This window comes from Mustela nivalis, assembly GCF_964662115.1.
Source record: "Mustela nivalis genome assembly, chromosome: 4".
Classification (NCBI taxonomy): Eukaryota; Metazoa; Chordata; class Mammalia; order Carnivora; family Mustelidae; genus Mustela; species Mustela nivalis.
In genome coordinates this window covers 17,781,200-17,802,994 of record NC_139023.1, presented here as the reverse complement: position 1 = coordinate 17,802,994, position 21,795 = coordinate 17,781,200, and the positions used below count along the sequence as shown (strand labels likewise).

Here is a 21,795-nt window from a genome sequence, read left to right as displayed (position 1 = left end):
TATTGCTAGTATGCAAGCTCCTTTTTTTTGGGGCGGGGGGGACCTTTTTATTCAGTATTGGAGCCTCAGACTTTAGCCCAGTGCTATTAGAAATTCACTTGTTAAGGGCACCTGGGTGGTTCAGTTGGTTAAGCTTCTGCCTTTGGCTCAGGTCATAACTCCAGGATCCTGGGATTGGGCCCCACCAGGCATCTCTGCCGCTCCCCCTGCTCGTGCTCTTTTGCTTTCGCTCTGTAAAATAAATAAAATCTTTTGGGGCGCCTGGGGAGCTCAGTGGGTTAAAGCCTCTGGCCTCTGCTCAGGTTATGATCCCAGGGTCCTGGGATGGAGCCCCGCATCGGGCTCTCTGCTCAGCAGGGAGCCTGCTTCCCTCTCTCTCTCTCTCTGCCTGCCTCTCTGCCTACTTGTGATCTCTGCCTGTCAAATAAATAAATAAAATCTTTTTAAAAATAAATAAATAAAATCTTTTAAAAAATTTTTTTAAAAAGTTAAAGAAAAAATACATGGTAATAAAGACATAGAAAAAAACAATATAACAACAAAACAAAGGTTATAGAACAATTATACAGAACAATGATTAACAGAGTAAAACCATAAAATTCTATAAATATATTCATTATTATAAGAATAACATAGATGGAGGGCTCCTGGGTGGCTCAGTCATTAAGCGTCTGCCTTCGGCTCAGGTCATGATCCTGGAGTCCCGGGACGAGTCCCACATTCAAGCTCCCTGCTCCTCGGGAAGCTTGCTTCTCCCTCTCCCACTTACCCTGCTTGTGTCCCCTCTCTTGCTGTGTCTCTCTCTCTCTATCAAATAAATAAATAAATAAATAATCTTTTTTTAAAAAAATAGCATAGATGGAAACTACAACAAATGCCAGCACACTAAAATCATGAATTGATTAAAAGAAATTGTAGGGATTCCAGCTAATGAATATTCATACACACAGGGAAGAGTTTTTCAAACTTACCAAGTACTTCTATCATGTGTTTAGAGTTACTGAATGGAGTACTGAATTTGAATACTTAGTGAATACTAGCATCTCACTGATTTAATTAATGATTACCAAATTTTATAAATCATTCACTGGTTATTAGATGGCCAGTAAGCAGTCTTAAACTGTATGTAAAATTAAAATGTATGGGTTATAATCACATTTGTGTTTCTCGCTTGGGGACCACTTAAAAGTACTTTCATGAGGGCATCTAGATAGCTCAGTTGGTTAAGCAAATGCCTTCGGTTCAGGTCGTGATCCTGGAGTCCCAGGATTGAGTCCCGCAACAAGCTCCCTGCTTGGCATGGAGCCTGCTTCTCCCTCTGACCTTCCCCCTTCTCATGCTCTTTCTCTATCATTCTCTTTCTCTCTCAAATAAATAAATAAAATCTTTAAAAAAGAAAAAAAAAAAAAAAGGTGTGCTTTTCCATAGCACCCCTTTAAAAAAAAAAAGTACTCCTGACCTGTCAGTGGACCACGAATGCTCTTTTGATCTACATTGACTTTGTTACGTACTTATCCTTGAACCCTATAATGTATTCCATTTGGTTTTTAGGTATCTTAGGTATGTAGTCCTTGACCATATTTTACAAATTTATTGAAGTTAGTGCGAGTGTTTTCTATTCTAAGGATTTCTAAAAAGTACTGATTATATAGTAAATACTTTAATATATTCTTCTTGTAGTATCTAAACATTATAGTAAAGACTTTTCCTTTGATTCCCATCTTTCAAAGTTCGTTCTGTGTGCTTAAATATATATAAAATAAACACATAAAATATCATGCTTTATGTATTGTACTTCTTTTTCAGATGCTCCTATTGCTTTGCATTTTTATTTCATGAATACCATGCCAATAGATATTAGCATATATAATTTTTATACTTGCATTTATTTTGACTCAACAGAGCATGTTGAAAATCGATGTTAACAATTGATCTCCTTTATACATTTAAGCTGTTGTACAATATTCCATGGTATGTATATATATGAGAAGTTTTCTTTAATTCATAATCCATTTTGTTTTCTATTATAACCAAGCTAGAATGAACATGTTTGAACATTTCTTTTTTACATCTCTGAGATTATTTTATTTCTTATGGTTGAAATTGATAACAAAAATCACTCAATTTTATAGTCTTCACATTTCAAAATTTAATGGACACTCATAATTTGTTCCAGAGGGTTATACAGGTATACGCCTGTTAGTAGTTTCTGACGGTGATAGACATTTCCACAAATCCTTGCCAACATTTTCTTACTAAAAATTTTTTTTTGCTCTTATTTTGGATTTTCTGTATACTTGAGGATGAGATTATTAATGATTTAGCTTTCTGATAGCCCTAATTTATTTATTTGTTTCTTTAGCATTCAATTCCACTAAAAACATGTATTAAGTATCCGTTAGAAGATACTAATAACCTTTGTGACTAAGAGTCTTAGTCATGCTCCAACATTCTCTGTTTGACCCTAAATTTTATATTGGACTGTGCTTTAAAAAAAGAAAAAAAAAAAAGGAAGGAAAAAAAAATTCCTAAAGATAACACTGTTCTATATTTACGTTATTATAGGGAAAAATATCCCTATTCTCTCATTACCCAAAGCTGTCAAATTTATTAACATGAGCATGGGCTATTATTAGTCTTTGTCTTTTCTAAATCTTTGGAGTGTTGACAATTTTATATATATATATATATATATATATTTTTTTTTTTTTAAGATTTTATGTATTTATTTGACAGAAACACAGCCAGAGAAGGAAACACAGCAGGGGAAGTGGGAGAGGGAGAAGCAGGCTTCCCACGGAGGAGGCAGCCCAATGCAGGGCTCCATCTCAGGACTCTGGGACCATGGCCTGAGCAGAAGGCAGACGCCTAACGACTGAGGCACCCAGGCACCCCAATTTGATATGTTCTTATAGAGCATACTTGAAAAATCAGCATGTAGCTACTAAAATGGAAGATGCTAGAAACAGCAATTATTTGCTACGTAGTTCAGTGGGATCAAACTCTCTTACTTGGTTAATAAGGAAATGAAGACCCTTTGAAAACCAGGGATTGTATTTAGGGTAAAATTTTCACAAAGCTTAGCAGTCAGTTTAGTGTCCTTTGCGTACTAAATACTAATTTAAGCACAATGGAAAATCTGTGCTTGCCTCTGAGAACTTAGAATATAGCTGCAGAGTCACAACACAAATTCACCAATATTGGATTTAAAAAACTCACAGAGAGGGGTGCCTGGGTGGCTCAGTGGGTTAAAGCCTCTGCCTTCTGCTCAGGACATGATTCCAGGGTCCTGGGATAGAGCCCTGCGTTGGGCTCCCTGCTCAGCAGGGGGCCTGCCCACCCCTTTCTCTGCCTGCCCCTCTGCCTACTTGTGATCTCTAGCTGTCAAATAAATAAATAATCTTAAGGGGGAAAAAAAAAACTCATAGAAAAATCATAGGGCAAACCTTAGATTTGACCACTCACATGGATAATTAAGGTGCGAACAATTTTCAGAAGTAAGATTCCTCAGGGAGGAGCTTCTTAAAGCTGTAAGTTTCAAGATAGGTATTGTAGGGAAAAAAAAAATGGATTAATAGGAAAACTCAGGGAACATACTCCAGGTGAAGATAGAGTTTAATACCTGTTGGCTTGGTGATTGTAATTCCTATGCAAAATCAATCGTTCCCAGAGACCAATGAAGTCACTTAACGAAGATCCCTTTCCTTTGTATTCCATTTTCAAAACTGCAGTTGAAATCTGGAGAGACCGCTGCCAACATTGCTAGAGAGCTGGCTGAACAAACAAGAAATCATCTGAATGCTGGAGACATCACCTCCTCCGTCCGCGCCATGGACCAGCTGGTGGGCCTCCTGGATGTGCAGCTCCGGAACCTGACCCCAGGAGGAAAAGACAGTGCCGCCCGGAGCTTGAACAAGGTAGGGACTTTGCACTTATATATCTTCAAAGTTGTAGTGAAATCAGGGAAACTGCACTGGTTAATTTTTCTCTTTCTCTAAAATCAGATCATTCTAAAGAGCATCACTAATTATATTCAATCTGCTTCATTCTTTTATGATAATGGTGACCGTATTTGGCCTCTAATCTAAAGACACAATAAGGGATAATCTCTGTCCTTATATTTTTTTGAATTTACAATTCTGTTTTCTTTGGTGTTTACTGTTTTGAGTGCTAAATTCTGGCGAGGTCAATATGAGGAAATTAGATGTATTTTGTTTCTTTTTTTTCTTTTTGAACTTTTATATCAAAATAATTATAATAAAATAAATGTCTAATCAATAAGTAGAAGTTTAGAAAATGGCAACCCTGAGAAAGAATATTAGCAATTCATTAAAGATGTTTAAAAGTGAAATAATTTAATCTAATTAATATTACCCTTAAAAACTCATAGGACAAGTAATTAGGTTTTAATTTATATTTCCTTTTGATAGTTAAGTTTACTTAGATTTTACTTCACTATGTTAACATAGGTTTAATTGTATGGCAGCAAATTTGAATTGTAAATAATGAAGATAATTCATATTTTTAAATTTCAGAGAAGATATATTTTTATATTCTTATTTATACTTACAAGTATACAATACATACTTATATATGATATAAACATATCTAACCATTTTATGTTTACTGTATATAACCTACCCACTATAAAAGCAATTTATTTACATAAATATGTAAAGTATATTTTCATATTTTTAAGGAATATAATTTATTCCTTATAAGATCACATGGCAAATTGACTCCACGATGAAACGATACTAGGGTTGCTACATCAATTGGCATGTGTTCCCTGAAAGGTATTTGTGTAGCAGAAGTGACCAGTTTCTGAAACTGAATTTTAAGGCCTTGAATGTCATAATAGTCCTCCTACTTTAAAAAGCAAGAATTTGGCAGTAACAGACACATCCTCTAAGGAATTCACTAAATGAATGTTCCCCTTTAGAATGAAAAATGACTTTTGAGAGTGGTCTTTTAATATGTTAAGGTTTTTTTCCTGTCTCATTAGACTAAGAGTCTCACTGAGCAAGACGGAAGAAATTTTTCAAATAATGATGGTTTGATGCAGGAAAGCCTGACATTTTATCTGCCAAATACGGTTGTTCCTGCAATTTCATCCTCAGAAAACAGATTCAGTTTTATCTAGTAGATCTAAATTACTATTAAAGTTTTTTTTTTTCATGCTGAGCGTAAAAGGAGTTATTTTTGTCACTTATGCCCCTGATAGAATCACAACCAAGTTCCTGATAAAATGTAATCCACAGCTGCCTATGTAATCTGGACATGCTGTGATTTTAATGTGTTATTACCCAGGCTGACTGGATGCTATTAACAAATATTGCTGCCAGCTATTGTTATCCTAATGTACTGGAAGTAATAATTTCTATTAATGTTACATATCCATAGCATAACTTGTGATAGCAATACTTTGTATCTTTATTTAAAAATGGTGTTGATGTCTGATAATATCAGGTAAAGCTGGCGATTAATGTCACATTCTAACTGGCTACAGCTAATCAGCTTGCCTACTCTGAATATCAAATAACTACATAATGGGCAAATTTTCCATTTGTGAAGCTTTTTAATGCTTTCCTTTGTTTCCCATTTGGCTCTTTTCAATTGTTTATATAATGTGGTTTGTCATATGTTAATTTGCATGATGGGGTAAGGAGATCGGAGGGCAAAGGTTATTCCTGTGCTCCCTGGCTTGCTCTCATTTCCTGCGGTTCCCACTGTTTCCTAAAGCAGTTATAACCCATCAGATTTGCAGAAGTCAACTTGGTACAAATCAATTGAACTCCACATTGAAATTCTGAAGGGTTTAGAGTCCTGCAAAACCAAGATGCGAGTCAGTGATCCAAATGACAGCGTTGGCAATTTACTTGCACTCATTCCTCACTTAATTCTTTAGAGGAGTAACTGCTCTGTGCTCATTGAAGACTGCATGAATTAAAGTTGGGAGAGTATTAGCCACACAAAAGGCATCAGAGTAACTGCTGCTTTAAACCTGGGTCATTTTCTCCTTCAACAATCAAGGCTACTGAAGGAAATAAAAAAATAGGGAAGAGGAAGAAAATCACAACCCATGAAATTTTGTGTCATTTATTCAAACAGGGCAATTAAACTTATTACTTATTTATTTTATCGCCAGAAAAAAAAAATGTTTGGGATTGAATATGAGTTGTTTTGCCCACAAAAACATCATGCTGTTTGCAAACAAATTAACAAAAACAGGCTTCTTATCCCAAAGAAGTTTCTAAAATATACAAGGATTTTTGTTGTTGTTGTTTTTGTGGTTTTTTTTTTTTTTTGGTCAAAACTGTGAAAAGGAATTATTCAAGACATAAAAGCAGTGATAAATCAAAAGATTAATTACATTCTTCTAATCAGAAGTTACTTATCTGTTGGTATTTTTCCCTTGGAACCAAATAATCATAATGAATGGGCACTTCTATTTTTCCGATAAACAAAATTTCTTGTGTTTGAACATATGGTTTGTGGTGCATATTAACCATCTATATAATTTTGAAACCACAAACAATGTGGGTTCCAAATTTTTGATATAGTTTACTTAACTTCTTATGTCTTCATTTGTGGCTCATGAATTAACAACTAACCTGATGTGCAATGAATCATTTTAAATGACTGAAGCATAATGGTATTTACTAATTTCTACCAAATTTATTCCACGATTTCCTCCATCATTAACAACTTTATACCATCCGTTTTCACTTGGGTTGCTCTGAAAGGGTGCTGGCAACTAGTTTTCAAGCCGTTGCTCACATTTTGCTGCTGCTTTAGCTTTCATTCTCTTCTAGAAAGTAGTGCACAACAAAATAAGGTGTTTTGTGTAGATGTGTTCTTTTATTTTTCTTGTTTTCTTCTGTCACTAACTTGTTTTTTCTATTCTGTGTTTAATCTGCTGTCTTAATGGATTCAGCTTCAGAAAAGAGAGCGCTCTTGCAGAGCCTATGTCCAGGTACTTTCTGCGTTTTTATAAATGTGTTAAGTTGTTGAATTGTCTCTGTTGGTGGTACCATGTATGGGCATTGGATAGATCAATGATAATGTACCCTGTTGAGCTAAAGGGATTTCAGGGAGGGCGTGGAGGGTGGGAAGAGAGAGACATGTTGCAAAGGTATGTGCTGAAAATAAATTTGGCAGCGCGCACGCTCTGTCATGCAAAACGAACACAGACCGACAAGGAGGGGCAACTTGGTATGTGACAGTTTTGATCACAGCTAAAAGGTGAGTTGGGTGTAATATGTAAATCTCTCGTTTCTTCATAGAGGTGTGTAGGAAAACATTTTGTTAATACATTGGGTCAGTTAATAGTGAATAGCAAATCATTCAGAAATGACATTGAATGAAAATCCTGTAAGTCAAAGAATAGTCCAGAATACTTGGAATATCATGCTTCTGTACCAAAATGTTCAACCCATGCTGGGACTCTCTTACTTTCCCACTCACTGTAAACATTTTAGTCCTGATACAAATGTAATTTTTCTCCAGTTAACATGTTGCAATTTGTTTCTAAGCAGGATAGAAACCATTCCTGTGTTTACGGGTTCTGTGTGAAAAGAATCCCAGAAACAACCTTTATAGGTATTTTTATAAGGCAGAAATGCAGGAAGGCAGTGTAGAGGTGGAAAAAATTTTCCTTTTTCCCCACTAAGTTCTTTGGCTGGTCTAGTGATTAAATTGACATAAGACAGATTAACAGGAGGAAAACAAATTTAATTCCATATGTACAGGAATCCCCAAAGGATATGAGACTCAAGGGCAGTCAGACAGTTGAGGCTTAAATATCACCCTGAGCTAAGAAATGAGAGAAAGGCGTGGGGTTTCAAAAATAGAAGAGGGAGAATAATTTACATCAGATATTAGATAATATACATTTTACTTTATAAATTAATGGATCTTTGAGTGTAAGAAACGTTCCATTGTTTTTATTTTGTTTTCTCCTAAGTCTTTGGGAATTACATATTTATGTGTATATATATATATATATACACACATAATATATATGTATATGAAAACCTATCCTCTTGGTATGTGCAGTAGATACAGAAGTTGAAGTATTCTTCAACAATGAAGGCTGAAGATCATTTTTGAGCAATATGTGTGTTGTTTTTGATGACAATCTATGCTATCCCCTTAATGGGGCCTTGGAGATAATTAGCCTTTCGGTATTTAAATCTATGAAATGCATGGTCATTCAAACATGAATCTCTGATGGAAAATTAATAGCACAGTTTATTCAATGGCTGATTTCCTGGTGTTATAATTGATTGTCTGTGAACAAATGTTTCAGCTATTGACTAAACATCTGATAAGACCAGATACAAACAGAATATTTGTGAAGCAGAAATGCTCTGCTCACTAAGACATGGCATTACTTTTATTCGTTGTAATGTAGATTATTGCTCTATGAAATTCTAGGGTGAGTAATACTTTAAACTGTAGTCTATTAGAATTTTAAAGACTTGCCTAATGTCCCTAGTGTTTTCTATGTTTGGAGCACATTCTCAGCTATTTATGAAATAGGTCTAAGATATACTGGAAGTGCTTTATGTATTAAATTTTTAAAAAAATATAATTATGTAGGAATCATGAGATTCTAAAGAAAAATGTGGCCTTTCCATTGGTACACATAATGATCCTTAGAGGTTTGATTTTTGACCATCAAATTCATTTAGCTTTTAATGATTTAGAGGTACACTGTCTATTCTATGAATTGTCTAGATCCATCTTTCCTACACTTGTTTCTATCACCAACGAAACGTAGTAAAATCTGGACCAGCATCTACCAGCCATGATCATTGTTAACTGATCTATATAGGTGAACAAGAGGTGGTTGCTTTGATTTTTTAAATAATATGTGAATGCCCTAATACTCATTACCCATTATGCCTGCACCTCCAAAATTGTACCAAAAAAACAAACAATTGGGTCCAATATTTTTTCATTTAGTTTTAATTTAGATTACACTAAAATCTTAGTTTACTATCAAAAGATAGAAACTGATATGAGTCATAGTAAAAAAAAAAGGAAATCATTACCATGTCAAGCAAAACAAATATTTTCATTTAAGAAGAGAGTGTTACGTTTTATGCCAGAGGAGACAAGTAAGGTTTGTGTTAAATAGGTATATTAAATAACTACCATGATGTCACGTATAAATAGAAGGTACTTGAAAAAGGAACCTGAGTTAGATGGAGAGATGAGGTGACTGGCCCAAGGTCACGCATGAGCACCCACGGCACTAATACTGCTATTCTAACGTGCCTGCAGTGCTTTCCCAACATCCACAATGATTTATTATTAAGAATAAATGCAGTTATTAGGCAGTAATAATGTAGGCATCACCATGGGAGGCAGTTTGCATAAATTATTATTTAATACCCACAACAATCCTGTGAGGTAATTATTGCTATTTTTAACTTAAAATAGAGAAGACGAGGCCTGGGGGAATTAAATGACTTTCACAAGATCATACACTGGAAATTGAGGGGGTCCTGAATTCAAAGCTAGGACTTCCTGACTCAGAATCTCATGCTCCACATTCCTAGGATACTGCTGTTACAGAACTGACTTCATTATTTAGAGTTAGGAGTTGGGATACATCTTCTGGTTTACGTTTATTGATTTATTTTACTATATTTCAGGGATGGTATAAACTAGTTTTTTCCTTTCCTTTTTGAGATTGAGTTCAAATGCCTGTATAGTAATCATTTTTGTACTGTGGATGAAGCGCAAATACACACATAATTTGCTTCGAGGGCCTTTCAGAGAACTCTGTGATCAAAAAATTACCTTATTAACAGAGGGGGGGGGAAGCAATTAGAAAATACTGTAACTCTCTGTTAAAGGAGCTCTATCAAAATATTTTCCAGAGTGACTGCATCATTTTGCATTTCCAACCAACAGCGCACGAAGGGTTTTAGTTCCTTCCCCTCCTCGGTAACACGTGTCATGCTCTGTCTTTTCTGATAATAGCCATTCTAGTACAGGTGAATTGTCCAGTCCTTAGCTCCAGTCATGGAGTGGGGGCAGGGGGCAGGAGCAGAGTCCAGGAACCAGTGCAAAGTCGTATGGCTCCAAAAAGAGATGCATGGTTTTCCTGAGACTCTGGGAGAGGAGCACGACCTCAAACCACTTAAGAACAACCTCTTTCCTGTTCTGTAAATGTTACCAGAGCTTAGATTTACCTTTTTTTTCCCCTCGTTTTTTAAGTAGTTCTCCTCGTTATCAGGAAATATTAAGAATTACTGGCATTCATTCTTCATGGCTTTAAAAGCAGGACGTTTTCCTATTAAAGAAATATATGTTTTTAAATTTTTATCAGCCATTCCTTTTGTTCTCCAGATCTCAGAGGCAGCATATGCTCCCTGGAGAGTCTGTAGTCAGCCTTTCTTAATGAAAGCTTATAAGTACATAGAGTTACCCCTATGAATCTTTTGAGTCATTCTTTGGAATCGGCTATAATCTACACCATCAGGTTGAGAACTGAGCAGAAAAAAATGGTAAATAGATGCAAATGAATGAACACACACACACACACACACACACACACACACATCCCTGGTCTCCTTATTCCTTCCTCTTTCCCCTTCTCCTCCTCTGCCTTCTTCTTCTTCTTCCGAGGCCCATGGTCTGTGTTCTTTCAAGCTGACTCAGTATCTGGAGGCACCTGCGTGGCTCAGCCGGCTCAGCGTCTGCTTTCAGCTCAGGTCGAAATCTCAGGGTCCTGGGATGAAGCCCTGGGTCTGGCTCCGGGCTCAGCGGGGAGTGTGCTTCTCCCTCTGCCCCTCCCCTCTCTCGTTCTCCAGTAAATTTTAAAAATATTTTTTAAAAATTGTTTTAAAAAGCTTACAAAGTAGTTGAAACAAGCCACCTGTTTATTTCAGTTTGGAACTGTGATTTCTGCACTGCTTATTTACTAATTTAGCTTGTTTGTTTTACCTTCATTATCCACTAGAGATCTCTATCCTAGGCTTCAGCCTGAAAAAAACAGGATCTCTCTTCAACTATGAAAAAACACCACGTAGTAGTTAACAACGGAACATTGAGGAATTAATAGTTGAGCACAGGGGCCCAATAGCCTTATCAACACTGGGAATACAACAATGTACATAATAGGCAAACCCTTCCCTCCCTCCTAGGGTAAAGGCTCTAGGGACAGAATATAAATAATACTGTAAGTATCCAAAAAATATGGCCTATGAGATTATGATAAATACTGAAAAAAAGAAAGCAAGAAATGCATCACTGAGGTGATATTTGAGCAAAACCCTGAAGAAGGAAGGAGTGAAGTGTGCCCCTAGGCAGGAAAAAAACACTAGTAGAGAGACAGTTCCTGAGGTCGAAATAAGCCCGTGGTGGTGTTCCAGAAGCCCAGTGCAGCTGGTGTGCTGTAAAAGAGAAGAGGGTCACAGGGCATGCATCTGCGGGATGGCAGGGGCCCAGATCTGATAGAGCATTGCAAGGACTCTGGCGTTTATTCCCAGAGACACCGTAAGCCACTCTAGGTTTCTGAGCAGAGTGATGACATGAACTAACCTGTTTTAAAAAAGTGAAGCATAGGTTATTGCAGGAAAACTCAGGGCTGAAACCCAGGGTGACCAAGGACAATAATGGACAAACAGAAAAGGAGTGTGAGATGCTGACAATAATTACTCAGGTTCGGGAATTTATTTATTTATTTTTTATTTTTTCTGGTAAATGTAACAAACAGGACTTGCTAGAGGTTGGATGTGACATGTCAGAGGAAGGAGAGTCAAACAGGACAGAAAGTGTATCACAGGAGCAACCAGAAGGATGAAGTCACAATTGGGGTGGTCTGTCTCTGACCAAGTTGGGACACGCACACCAAGAGCTTCAACTCTGAGCCATGTCCGCTTTGAGATCCCTAGCCTCGGGCAATGCAGATGTTACGTGTGCGGTCAGATGTACAAGCATGAAGTTCAGCTCAGAGGTCAGGCTAGAAAGAGTCGTTTGGCAACCATGGACTCCCAGTGGCATTGGCAGCCTATGTGCTTGATGACAGGGGAATGCACGTAGGGAAAGGAGAGAAAAGAATCTAGGCCTGAGCCCCAGGACACGATCCCACTCGAAGGGGTCAGGGAGAAGAGAAAGCAAGGAAAAGCCAAAGAGCGGCCTACAGGAGCAAGGCAGACCTGCCGAGCCTGGCCTTCGAGGGTCCGCCGAGGGTCCGCCGAGGGTCCTGTTTCACAGACGAGGAAGTCGTGCATTCAGAGGGCAATTGGCTCTGCTCAGAGATGCTGAAGCAGCTTTTCAATGATGAGAAGGAATGTCAACTTTTGCTTAATTTAAAAAATTTTAATTTAATTTTAAATTTAATTTAAAAAAAAATCCCAGAGCCCACATAGCTAGATTATGGTACGCACTGTCAAAACATTTTACCTCTTCCTTTCATTTTTGGGCCTTTCATGCAGACTTTCTGTGAACCCAAGTTCCTCCTTGCACCTTTGACAAAGCGCAAATTGAATTATGCCCGTTTTACTTGTCTGCCTTTGGTGCGTAAGACAAGAAGGATTCTAACCTCCATTTATACTGCGAGGAAGAAATTAATGAGTATTTTCAAGTTCCTTGTTTGGTCACTTAATTGGCTGTGTGACAAAGAGCTCCGTGGTGCTTGTCAAACAACTTTCGGAGTCCTCTAATGATTTGTGCTTTGCCTGACTTGTGATACTATTCTGTGTGGCCTGTCAGGCTGGGTATCCTTGTTAAAGTGGCTAGAATAAATTGGGTAGTGGTGTGCATACAATGTAGTATATTAACTACAGCAACAGGGAGTACTTTCAAGAGATTTCGATGTTTGCCCATAAGCATCAAAGCCAACCCAAACTTTCATTTAATATAATTAAAAGGACATCTGAAAGTAGTTTGAATCACAGCAGGTTCTTGAGGTTTGGTAACCCTTTGTTAAAACCCTGTGAACTTAATATATTTCACAGCTTGATAAATCTGCACTTGATTTGTGTCAGTAAGAGAGAAAATATAAATCTGCACCCTGCGTGTTTCGGGTGCCCCGAACCTATTGCTAAAAGACATTGAGATCAAAGAAAGTGACTTCCATCTACCAAACCAGAGTAGTTTTCTTTACATAAAGAAGTCCTAAGAATTCCGTCCGATAAGTTGTAGTCCTGAAATGCTGTTATAAAGGCCTCATTGAATCAAAAGACAGTAAGACCGTATATCACGTATGCAGGGTGACTTATACAGGTCATGATTTAACTTGGACAGGTCAGTTCTCTATTAGAACCCTAATAATTAAAAAACCTCTACAGGACGATGGCAGATGTTGATGATGGAGATCCTCCTCTGACGTGCAAAGAACACCATTCTGGGAATCTCTCAGAATTCCTGTGGTGACTGTGTCAGGTCAAGCGGTGAGGGCTGCTTTCCAGAGTCATTTCCGACTCTTCCATTTTGCACGTTTCCTATAAATAAACAAAATGTTCCAGCCGTTCTTTGTATATACATGGTTTATGAATGCTTCAGGAAGTGATTCTTATGAGGGTTAAAAAAAAAAAAAACCTTCTGTTTTTAAATAAAATATTTTCATCTAAAGCAAAAATATTCTCTCACTTCCCTTCACCAAGCTGCATTCTCGCTTGTTATTTTTTAATCAGAGCCTGGGTCATTACCGAACTTTAAAATTGTTAATTTAAAATTATTTCTAATGCATCCTTGCTTTCTGAAGGGTTTACCTGCAGAAAGGTTTTTGTGTACATGGAATATAAATGGATATTATATCTGTGCAAACACAGAAAGAATACACATCAATTTACTTTGTTGTTTCTTTAGTATCTTTATGATCACATAAGCAAACCAGAAGGAAAAAGATATTAAAAATAGCATTGCGGATTTAAAATCCTACTTTCTGAAGTTATCATTACCTTTTCTGGTGCAGGTCAGAAAAGAAATGAAAGTTTTAAGGTGTAATTTGCAGCAAAGCAGTTGCCTGATGACTTGGAACCAAACAAATGATTTTTTTAGTACTGCTCCCAACAGAGTTATAATTTTCATATTTTCCTTTATCTAATGTACGAATTTTATACAGCTAGTAGTAACAAAAACTTAACTAGGTAGCTTAAGAAAACCAGGGCTTTATTCACATGCATGAAAAAGAAATGCAGACAATGTAGTTAGTCCAGGATTAGCATGAAAATTCTGCTTCAGAAACCAAGGCTTCCTCTTTTTTTCTATTCTATTATCTTTAACATGAGGACTTCCATCCTCAACATGAGACAGTGGCTTAGGCTCCAGTCATCTCTTCATGCTAATCTCTACACTGAAGAAGGAGAAGGACAAGTAACTAAAAGATTCATCTCTTTTAAGAATGTTCCAGAAGATGCATAGATGGGCAGTGTCCAGTGATTCTGTGTCTAAGTCAGGGAGTGTTATTGGGCAGCTAACATTTTTAGAGACAACCAAAAATACTTCTTTTTCTCATGTGATGGTACATATTGATATCTTCATCCAGTTTTGATATAATAACCTACCATAGATTTAAAACCATATAGGCTTACTTTTGAACCCTAACTACCAATTAAAATTCTCTTTTGATGATTCTGTTAGTTATGGTCTTGGGCAATCATGTTGTTAAAAAGGTTATTTCAAGGGGTGCTCCGTGGGTTAAAGCCTCTGCCTTCAGCTCAGGTCAAGATCCCAGGGTCCTGGGATTGATCCCTGCATCAGGCTCTCTGTTCAGCAGGGAGCCTGCTTCCTCCTCTCTCTCTGCCTGCCTCTCTGCCTACTTGTGGTCTCTCTCTCTGTCAAATAAATAAATGAAATCTTTAAAAAAAATTATATAAGCTTGTAGTTCTAACTGCTTCAAGCCTTTGTTTTTCCTCTATAAATTCCTATATGCACATAAAAATATTAATTAAAAGTGTAATGCTTTTTTTCTGTTTATCTTATGGTTTAATTCTCAGGTCCTGGCATTAAATCAGTATATACCCTAAGCGGGTAGAGTAGAGGGAAGGTTTTTCCTTCCTTACCAGCCTTCTGTAGACCTTTCAAATTGATTCCATTCAAGTACCTTGCACTCAAAATAGGCACCCTCTATCTTTTAATGAACAAAAATTTGCTTCTCTTTATTTCCACTTTAAATGAGTGCCACCTCGTTGCCGGCACTCAAATTCTGTGCACTGCATTTATTTTCCTTACCAACTGACTTTAATTAATCAACAAATTTTTAAAATTGCCCGTGGAATCCCAACTTTTCTTCATCCCCAGAGTCTGTACAGATTTGAACCCTGGTTCTGCCCTAAGTTAGTTAATTAACCTTTAGCAAGTTACTTCACTTTTCCTTAGATTTCCCCCTGCAAGATGAGGATATTCATTTCTACCTCATTTAGTTATTGTCAAAATTAAAGGAGTTGACGAATAAAGCATTCAGATGAGAGTTGAGAACATACTCAATACATATATTTTTAAATGTTTATTTATTTATTTATTTGAGAGAGAGGGAGCACGAGCAGGAGGGGCAGAGGGAAAGGAAGAGAGAATCTTAAGCAGACTCCATCTCAGTGCAGAGCCTGCTGTGGGGCTCGATCTCACAACCCTGAGGTCATGACCTGAGCCCGAACCAAGAGTCGGGTGCTTAACTGACTGCACCACCCAGTTATTGGGCTCCGGTATTCCATGTATATTAACCATTGCAATGTATATCACTCCTCTTCTTGAAGTGTTTCAGTGACTTCTTATGGTTTTTAAGAAGAATCGTACATATCAAACATGGTTTGCAAACTTCTTTGGAAACTAGTCTTCACTCACTATCTTGCCACTAAACCCATTGTACTCTGCTCTGCCTGCCATAGGAATCCTTTTCAGTTCCTGGGAGGTGTTTGTTCTGTTTCCCGTCCACATCTATATGCACATGCCTTACCTTTTGCCTCTTTGGCCAATGTTGAATTTAAGCTTGGAATTCTACTTCATGGAGCCTCTTCGATACAGTGCTTGAACCCTGTGTTTCCACTATTAGAACGCTTGCCATGTTTCTACTTGCTTCATAGTCTGGCGTCGCTATATTGTCATTACTCTTAAGGACGGGGAACATCTGTCTTTCTCGCAGCATCCCAGTTGAAAGTACTTCGTTAATATTTGTTGAATAAATATTGAATTAGCCAGAAGTTTGAGTCAAGTTTATAGCTCTATTTAATTCCTGTAACACAATATAGATTTATTTGACAGCATTCAATCATTTAATCCTAAATGAGATTTTTAAAATAGTACAATAAATTACAGTTTGCTAAAAGCAGTACATTTTTAAGCAACAAGGGATCTCTTAAAGAGGCAGAATCTTTTCTGTGAAATGTAAGGTTCATCTTGTTCTACTGTTAAAGGCTCTTATCACTATATTAAGGTCAGTTGTGTTATATAATCTACTTTTAATTAAGATTTGAAAATGCCAACACTTCACTGTAATGGAAAAGGGAGTTCAGAGATTAGTAGTTTTTATATGTTTAGTAATATTAAATGACAGTGATTATAGAAAGAACCTTGGGTTATTGATCAGATGTGTAAATATCAGTCACTCAACTTGACTTCTAATAAAAAACCTGCAAGTTCAAAACTGTTTTGAAGACTCCTCTAACATTTGACCTTTAAAATTTTCATTTGAATCAATATATAAGCGTAGATTAGAGTACAATGTGCCCTATTCGGTAATGATTTTAAACTTTCACTCCATTTTCTTTTATTCTCAACTGATAATCTTCATATCAAGAAGTCAAAAATGAAGAATTAAAGCTTTATTTTTTCAAATTATAAATTAATAGCAACTATACTATATATGTAATTATGTGTTATATAATATTACACACACACACACACACACATGCACACACATATATATAATCAGAAAGCAGGGAATGGGAGCAGAGAACAGAAGACTTACTTCTCTTTGCATATCTTGAGGTTTACACATGAAGAAAAAATATTCAAACATAATTGCATATATAATATGTAAGAATTGAATAGCCATGTTCAGCATAATGATTACAGCATGTATTGATGAAGAAATATTGCATTTGGGAGAACACATCAAAAAAAAAATGATGTAGAAGTAAAGAGTAAAATAAAATTTTATATCACTGGAGAGTTTTCCAAAAGAATGTTAGCAATTTATTACCATGAATTCATCCACTAAGAGGAAATAATTGCTCTTAACTTTCTAATGGGCTGCCTAATGATAATTTGCGTATTTATAAATATCTGCTTTATTATAACACAAAAGAACTTTTAAAAAATACTGAATGAGCTTAATATAGGATTCACTTTCCATTCTGTTTTGTTTTGGGGGGGCATCTTCACTCTCCTACTCTAAACGTATCTAAATATATAACTCCTTTGTTTAAAAATATTTACTGGCTGAATATTTTCTATGCAGTAAAGCCCAAACTTCTATCATCCTGAAGATCTAACTGCTCCTTACCATTTCTCCCACTATCCCATCTTTTAATATTCTTTTTCCATGCACCACACACTCTCCTCATCCCAAACCCAGAGCATTCTTCGCCTTAGTACCGGCTTTGTTTTGTTTTAGTCATTAACTTGCTTACTATGCCCTTTAGTCTCAAGTCTCCTCATCATAATCGAGCCAAGTCTATTCATCTTTTAGTGTCTAACTCAAAATCAAGCACCTTCTGGGATCTTTTCTTGATCTTCCTTCCTCTTTACTTTTTGTCCCATATGCTGTGAGTCCTTAGCTCTATTTTCTGCTTACCTTCTGCCTTGGAGTGTAGACCAATTGAAAGCTGACTCTATGTTTTCCTCTCTTTCCTAACCTCCTCCAACAGTGACTTCCCTAGTTTTTTGCATATCATACATACTTAATAGGACCTCATTGAATTACATTGAAAGTGAGCTTTGGTACACTTAAAAACATTTTGGAAAGCTTTTTGTAGAATATATTGTTGTTATGCCTTGTGGTTTGCATTTACTACAATAGCCTGTGGTTCTGCTTTTCTCCTTTTGAACTCTGATTGTCTTCTTAATTCCCTCTCATTCAGCCTGTCTTCCCTTTAAACCCTGTGATATCTGAGCACTTCATTCTCTTAGAGGCCCTCTTGGGAGACAGGGCAAAAAGCTGTAAAACTCAAAGGTGTTTTCATTTTCTTATTACATATAAGATCATTAATGATTTGTTAGTAAAAGTAGGTTATCTTTGCTTACTGAGCATTTTTGAGTGTCTGAAATGTCTCAAAGGCACTAAAATTTACCCTCGGAAAACACCAGTGAACATGGTCTTCCCCCTCAGAACATCATAATCTCGTTAGAAAGCCAGACCATGAGTATGGATAGTTCTATTCAAGGTGACTAAGTACTAAAATGGGAACCCATTATGGCACTGAATCTCTAAATGATAAAGATTCAGATAATATTGACCAGTTACTAGGTTTTTGTTTGTTTGTTTTTTGGAGTTTTTTTGTTTTTGTTTTTGTTTTTTGTTTTGATTTGTTTTCCCATTTGTACTTACATATTCTTTGCTCTCATAAAACCAAGAATTTCAGAAAAAAAATTTTTTTTCCTACTGGTATGAAAATGAAGAGGACTCACTGAAGTATGACTCTTCATTAGAAAACAGTTGTTCATTGAACATTTAGGATGTGTTGGGCAGAGTTTGGGGCACTTATAAATGACACAGAGTTGCCGTCCTCATGAAGCTTACCTTTTCTTGAGTGAGAGTTCTGAAATAGCCATGTAGATAAATACATATTTCAGATACTTTAGATAATGACTCATGATACAAAGAAAACAGAACAGTTAACAGATTTAAGGGTGGGGTAATTCTCCTTAGCTTTACTGATAATTGATGACTTCTTTGTACCTGAGCTAAAACCTGGATGAGCTTATGATTAGCCTATTTTCAGAAAAATGCAATGGCGGTAAAGTTACATATCTTTTTTTTTTTTTTAGTTAATTTATTTATTTGACAGAGAGCACAAGCAGGGGGAACAGACAGAGGGAATGGGAGAAGCAGGCTCCCTGGTGAGCAAGGAGCCCATTGTCAAACGGGACTCAATCCCAAAACCTTGATACCATGACCTGAGCCCAAGACACACTTAACCAACTGAGCCACCCCTGTAGTCCTTAACGTTACATATCTTTTCACAAGCATTCATTCTATTTGAGTCTTTAGCTTGGAGGTTTTCGAGTGAGGAAAGAGGGATAACTAAGTTCTCCAGATGACTTGGCTTACTTAGTTTAAGATTTACTGCTCACCTGGGTCAGAAGTGCCATTGATAGGACTCTCATTGCTGATTCTGGATATTTCACAAGCACATCCTCTTGGAATAAAGACAACAGTTGTTCCTAGAGAGATATATAGCTGGTCCCCCCATCCCCCAAATTTTCACAGTAGTCAGCAAATAAGTAAATCCTCCCTTTTGAAATAGTATGAGAATACACTTTGTAACATCCTTTAACAAACATACTATAATTAAATGCTACAAGTAAAACTAGTCAAATGAATTTGCCCAAGATCTGAGTTTTATGATAAGAAGATCCAGTAATGTTGTGTCCTGCAAATATATGTCCAGAAGGATATGGTATGCTCATGATCATGGTAGGAATCTAAGTGAATTTTACACTTTCTAACTTATATTTGATTTTTAGAAACAGTCAAAAGTCACTTTAAAGTCCAGCCATAAACTATATAATGAGAAGAATGATATGTAATAGCAGAAAACCCCTAACTCTCTCAATTTGAAACATAATGAACCTTATTTTCTCATGTAGCTCCCACTTTGTTGATTGGTTTAAAAAACATAAATATGTCCAAAGACACACTGAAATTTAGTGCCAACTAGAATGCAGATTTCCAGTGCCATCTCCTATTTAGTTTCTAGTGATTTGGAAAAGAAAATAAAGTGAGTTAACATTTAGTTTCTGACAAGGACATTGTTGATTAAATTTATTTTCAAAATTTTAGATTAGTTCAGTCTGTACACATCAAAACCATTAGATGATTTTTTTTTCTTTTCTTTTTTTTTGTTCTCGTGGATCAAGTCCTTTCTTTATGATAAATGCTGGGTCAAGTGTATTTTCTTTCAACTTTATTATGTAAATTTTAGATCAGAAAATTATTTATAGCAGAAAAAGAGAAGTCAGTGAGAGCTGTTGGAAACTAAGTGACGTCTCCATACCTCACTTTAATCAAATTCATTGTACATTCCCTGTTCAGCTTTGGTTCTAAGCATAGTTAAGCTAATGTCCTTGTAATCAAATAAAATGAAAATCAACCTGTTTTTAAAGAGATGTTGTTGGACTAATGAAAGCAATGCAAATAACTAGTTTGACAAAACAAAAACAAAACCACACATATCATACATATGATGATACAGTGTCATCATTTGTGGATAAACTTACAAATGCAAAAATGTACAAGGAAAACAAAATACAGTCTTCTGTCACTGAAGGGTGTGAGTAATTGGCCTTCATTAAACTGGTAACAGGGACATGTCAACAAACACTGGAAAGTTTAAACAAACTGCATTAATGATAAAGCTATTAGACTGACTTAACCGTGCTGTTCAAACTTTTGAAATACACATTATGAATGATTTAATTCACGTGTTCCCATCCTGGCCTTTTCCTCAAAGCTTCAGGTGATAGAGTCTTTAGTAGTTCAGTTGTGAAACAGGTTGATTCATGAAGGTTACATTAGAAGTTAATCCTTTGGGATCTCACTTCAGAGCAGATATTTTGTAAATATCAGGTATAAGCTATGCTTCTGTCAGTGAAGCTCTCTCTTCCTCCTAAGCTGGACTTAGATATCCAATGAAAGTCCATGTAAGGTTACACCTTGAACATGTGTTATGAGCCAGCCCACATAAATGCATCTGTATCGCCATGTAGTACAAAATGGTTATCCTATCCTCTCTGATTTGTGTATCAACTGCAGACAAGTTAAGTAGCTTGCACAACATCATACAGCTAGCTAAGTGGCACAGTCCAGGTACAAGCTCAGCAGATGGGTTTCCCAATTCCATATTCTGGTTTTCGCACTACAGAATTCCATGTGTTAAAATTTCCTTATCCTTATGTTGATACTTAAGCAATCACACCAAATGCTTTTTTTTTTCTTTTTTTTAAGATTTTATCTAGTTATTTGACACAAAGAGAGCACACAAGTAGGGGGAGCAGCAGGCAGAGGGGGAGGGAGAAGTAGCCTCCCCCAATGGGCAGGGAGCCTGTTGCAGGGCTTGATCCCGGGACCCTGGGATTATGACCTGAGCTGAAGGCAGATGCTCAACGACTGAGCCATCCAGGTGCCCCACAACATGTGCTTTTTAAAGAAGAATAAATAAATATTAGATTTGTGCCTAACCTATCCAAGGTTTTAGGACCAAATATTATGTCTATCATTTCTATAATAAACTTTGAAATCTTTTGGGCTTTAATAAAAAACTTCTTTAAAGATCCTGATTTATTTGGGAAGATAGAATTGTCATAAATGTACTTAAAATTTATAACTATGAAAATATTGTACTACATACATTTTTGTGGGCAAAACTAAGATAATTGGGGTGCCTTTGATTGGCAATTCAAGCATGGTATTTTACCTAATGCAGTCTATTGTAAACAGGTGGCTATTTAGAACATTCTCAGAGTTGACCATAGTTATTTCTTTTTCTTTTTCTTTCTTTCTTTCTTTCTTTTTTTTTTTTTTCCAGATTTTATTTATTTGAAAGAGAGAGAGAGAAAATGAGAGAAAGAGGGAGCATGAGAGGGGGAGGGTCAGAGGGAGAAGCAGACTCCCTG

At 36.5% G+C, this 21,795-nt stretch overlaps 1 protein-coding gene across 35 annotated transcripts in view; it reads left to right on the top strand.

Moving 5' to 3' along the window:
* The window catches only part of ADGRL3 (adhesion G protein-coupled receptor L3), an 820,407-nt gene that overhangs the window by 656,964 nt on the left and 141,648 nt on the right, over positions 1 to 21,795 (top strand). For 27 of the 35 annotated variants that reach the window (XM_082727882.1, XM_082727888.1, XM_082727859.1 and 24 more), the window contains 2 exons: positions 3,732 to 3,917; positions 6,938 to 6,976. In XM_082727882.1, coding sequence (XP_082584008.1) covers positions 3,732 to 3,917; positions 6,938 to 6,976 — 225 coding nt within the window. The remainder of the gene's footprint in view (positions 1 to 3,731; positions 3,918 to 6,937; positions 6,977 to 21,795) is intronic. The other 8 variants (XM_082727890.1, XM_082727862.1, XM_082727873.1 and 5 more) reach the window with 1 other exon arrangement.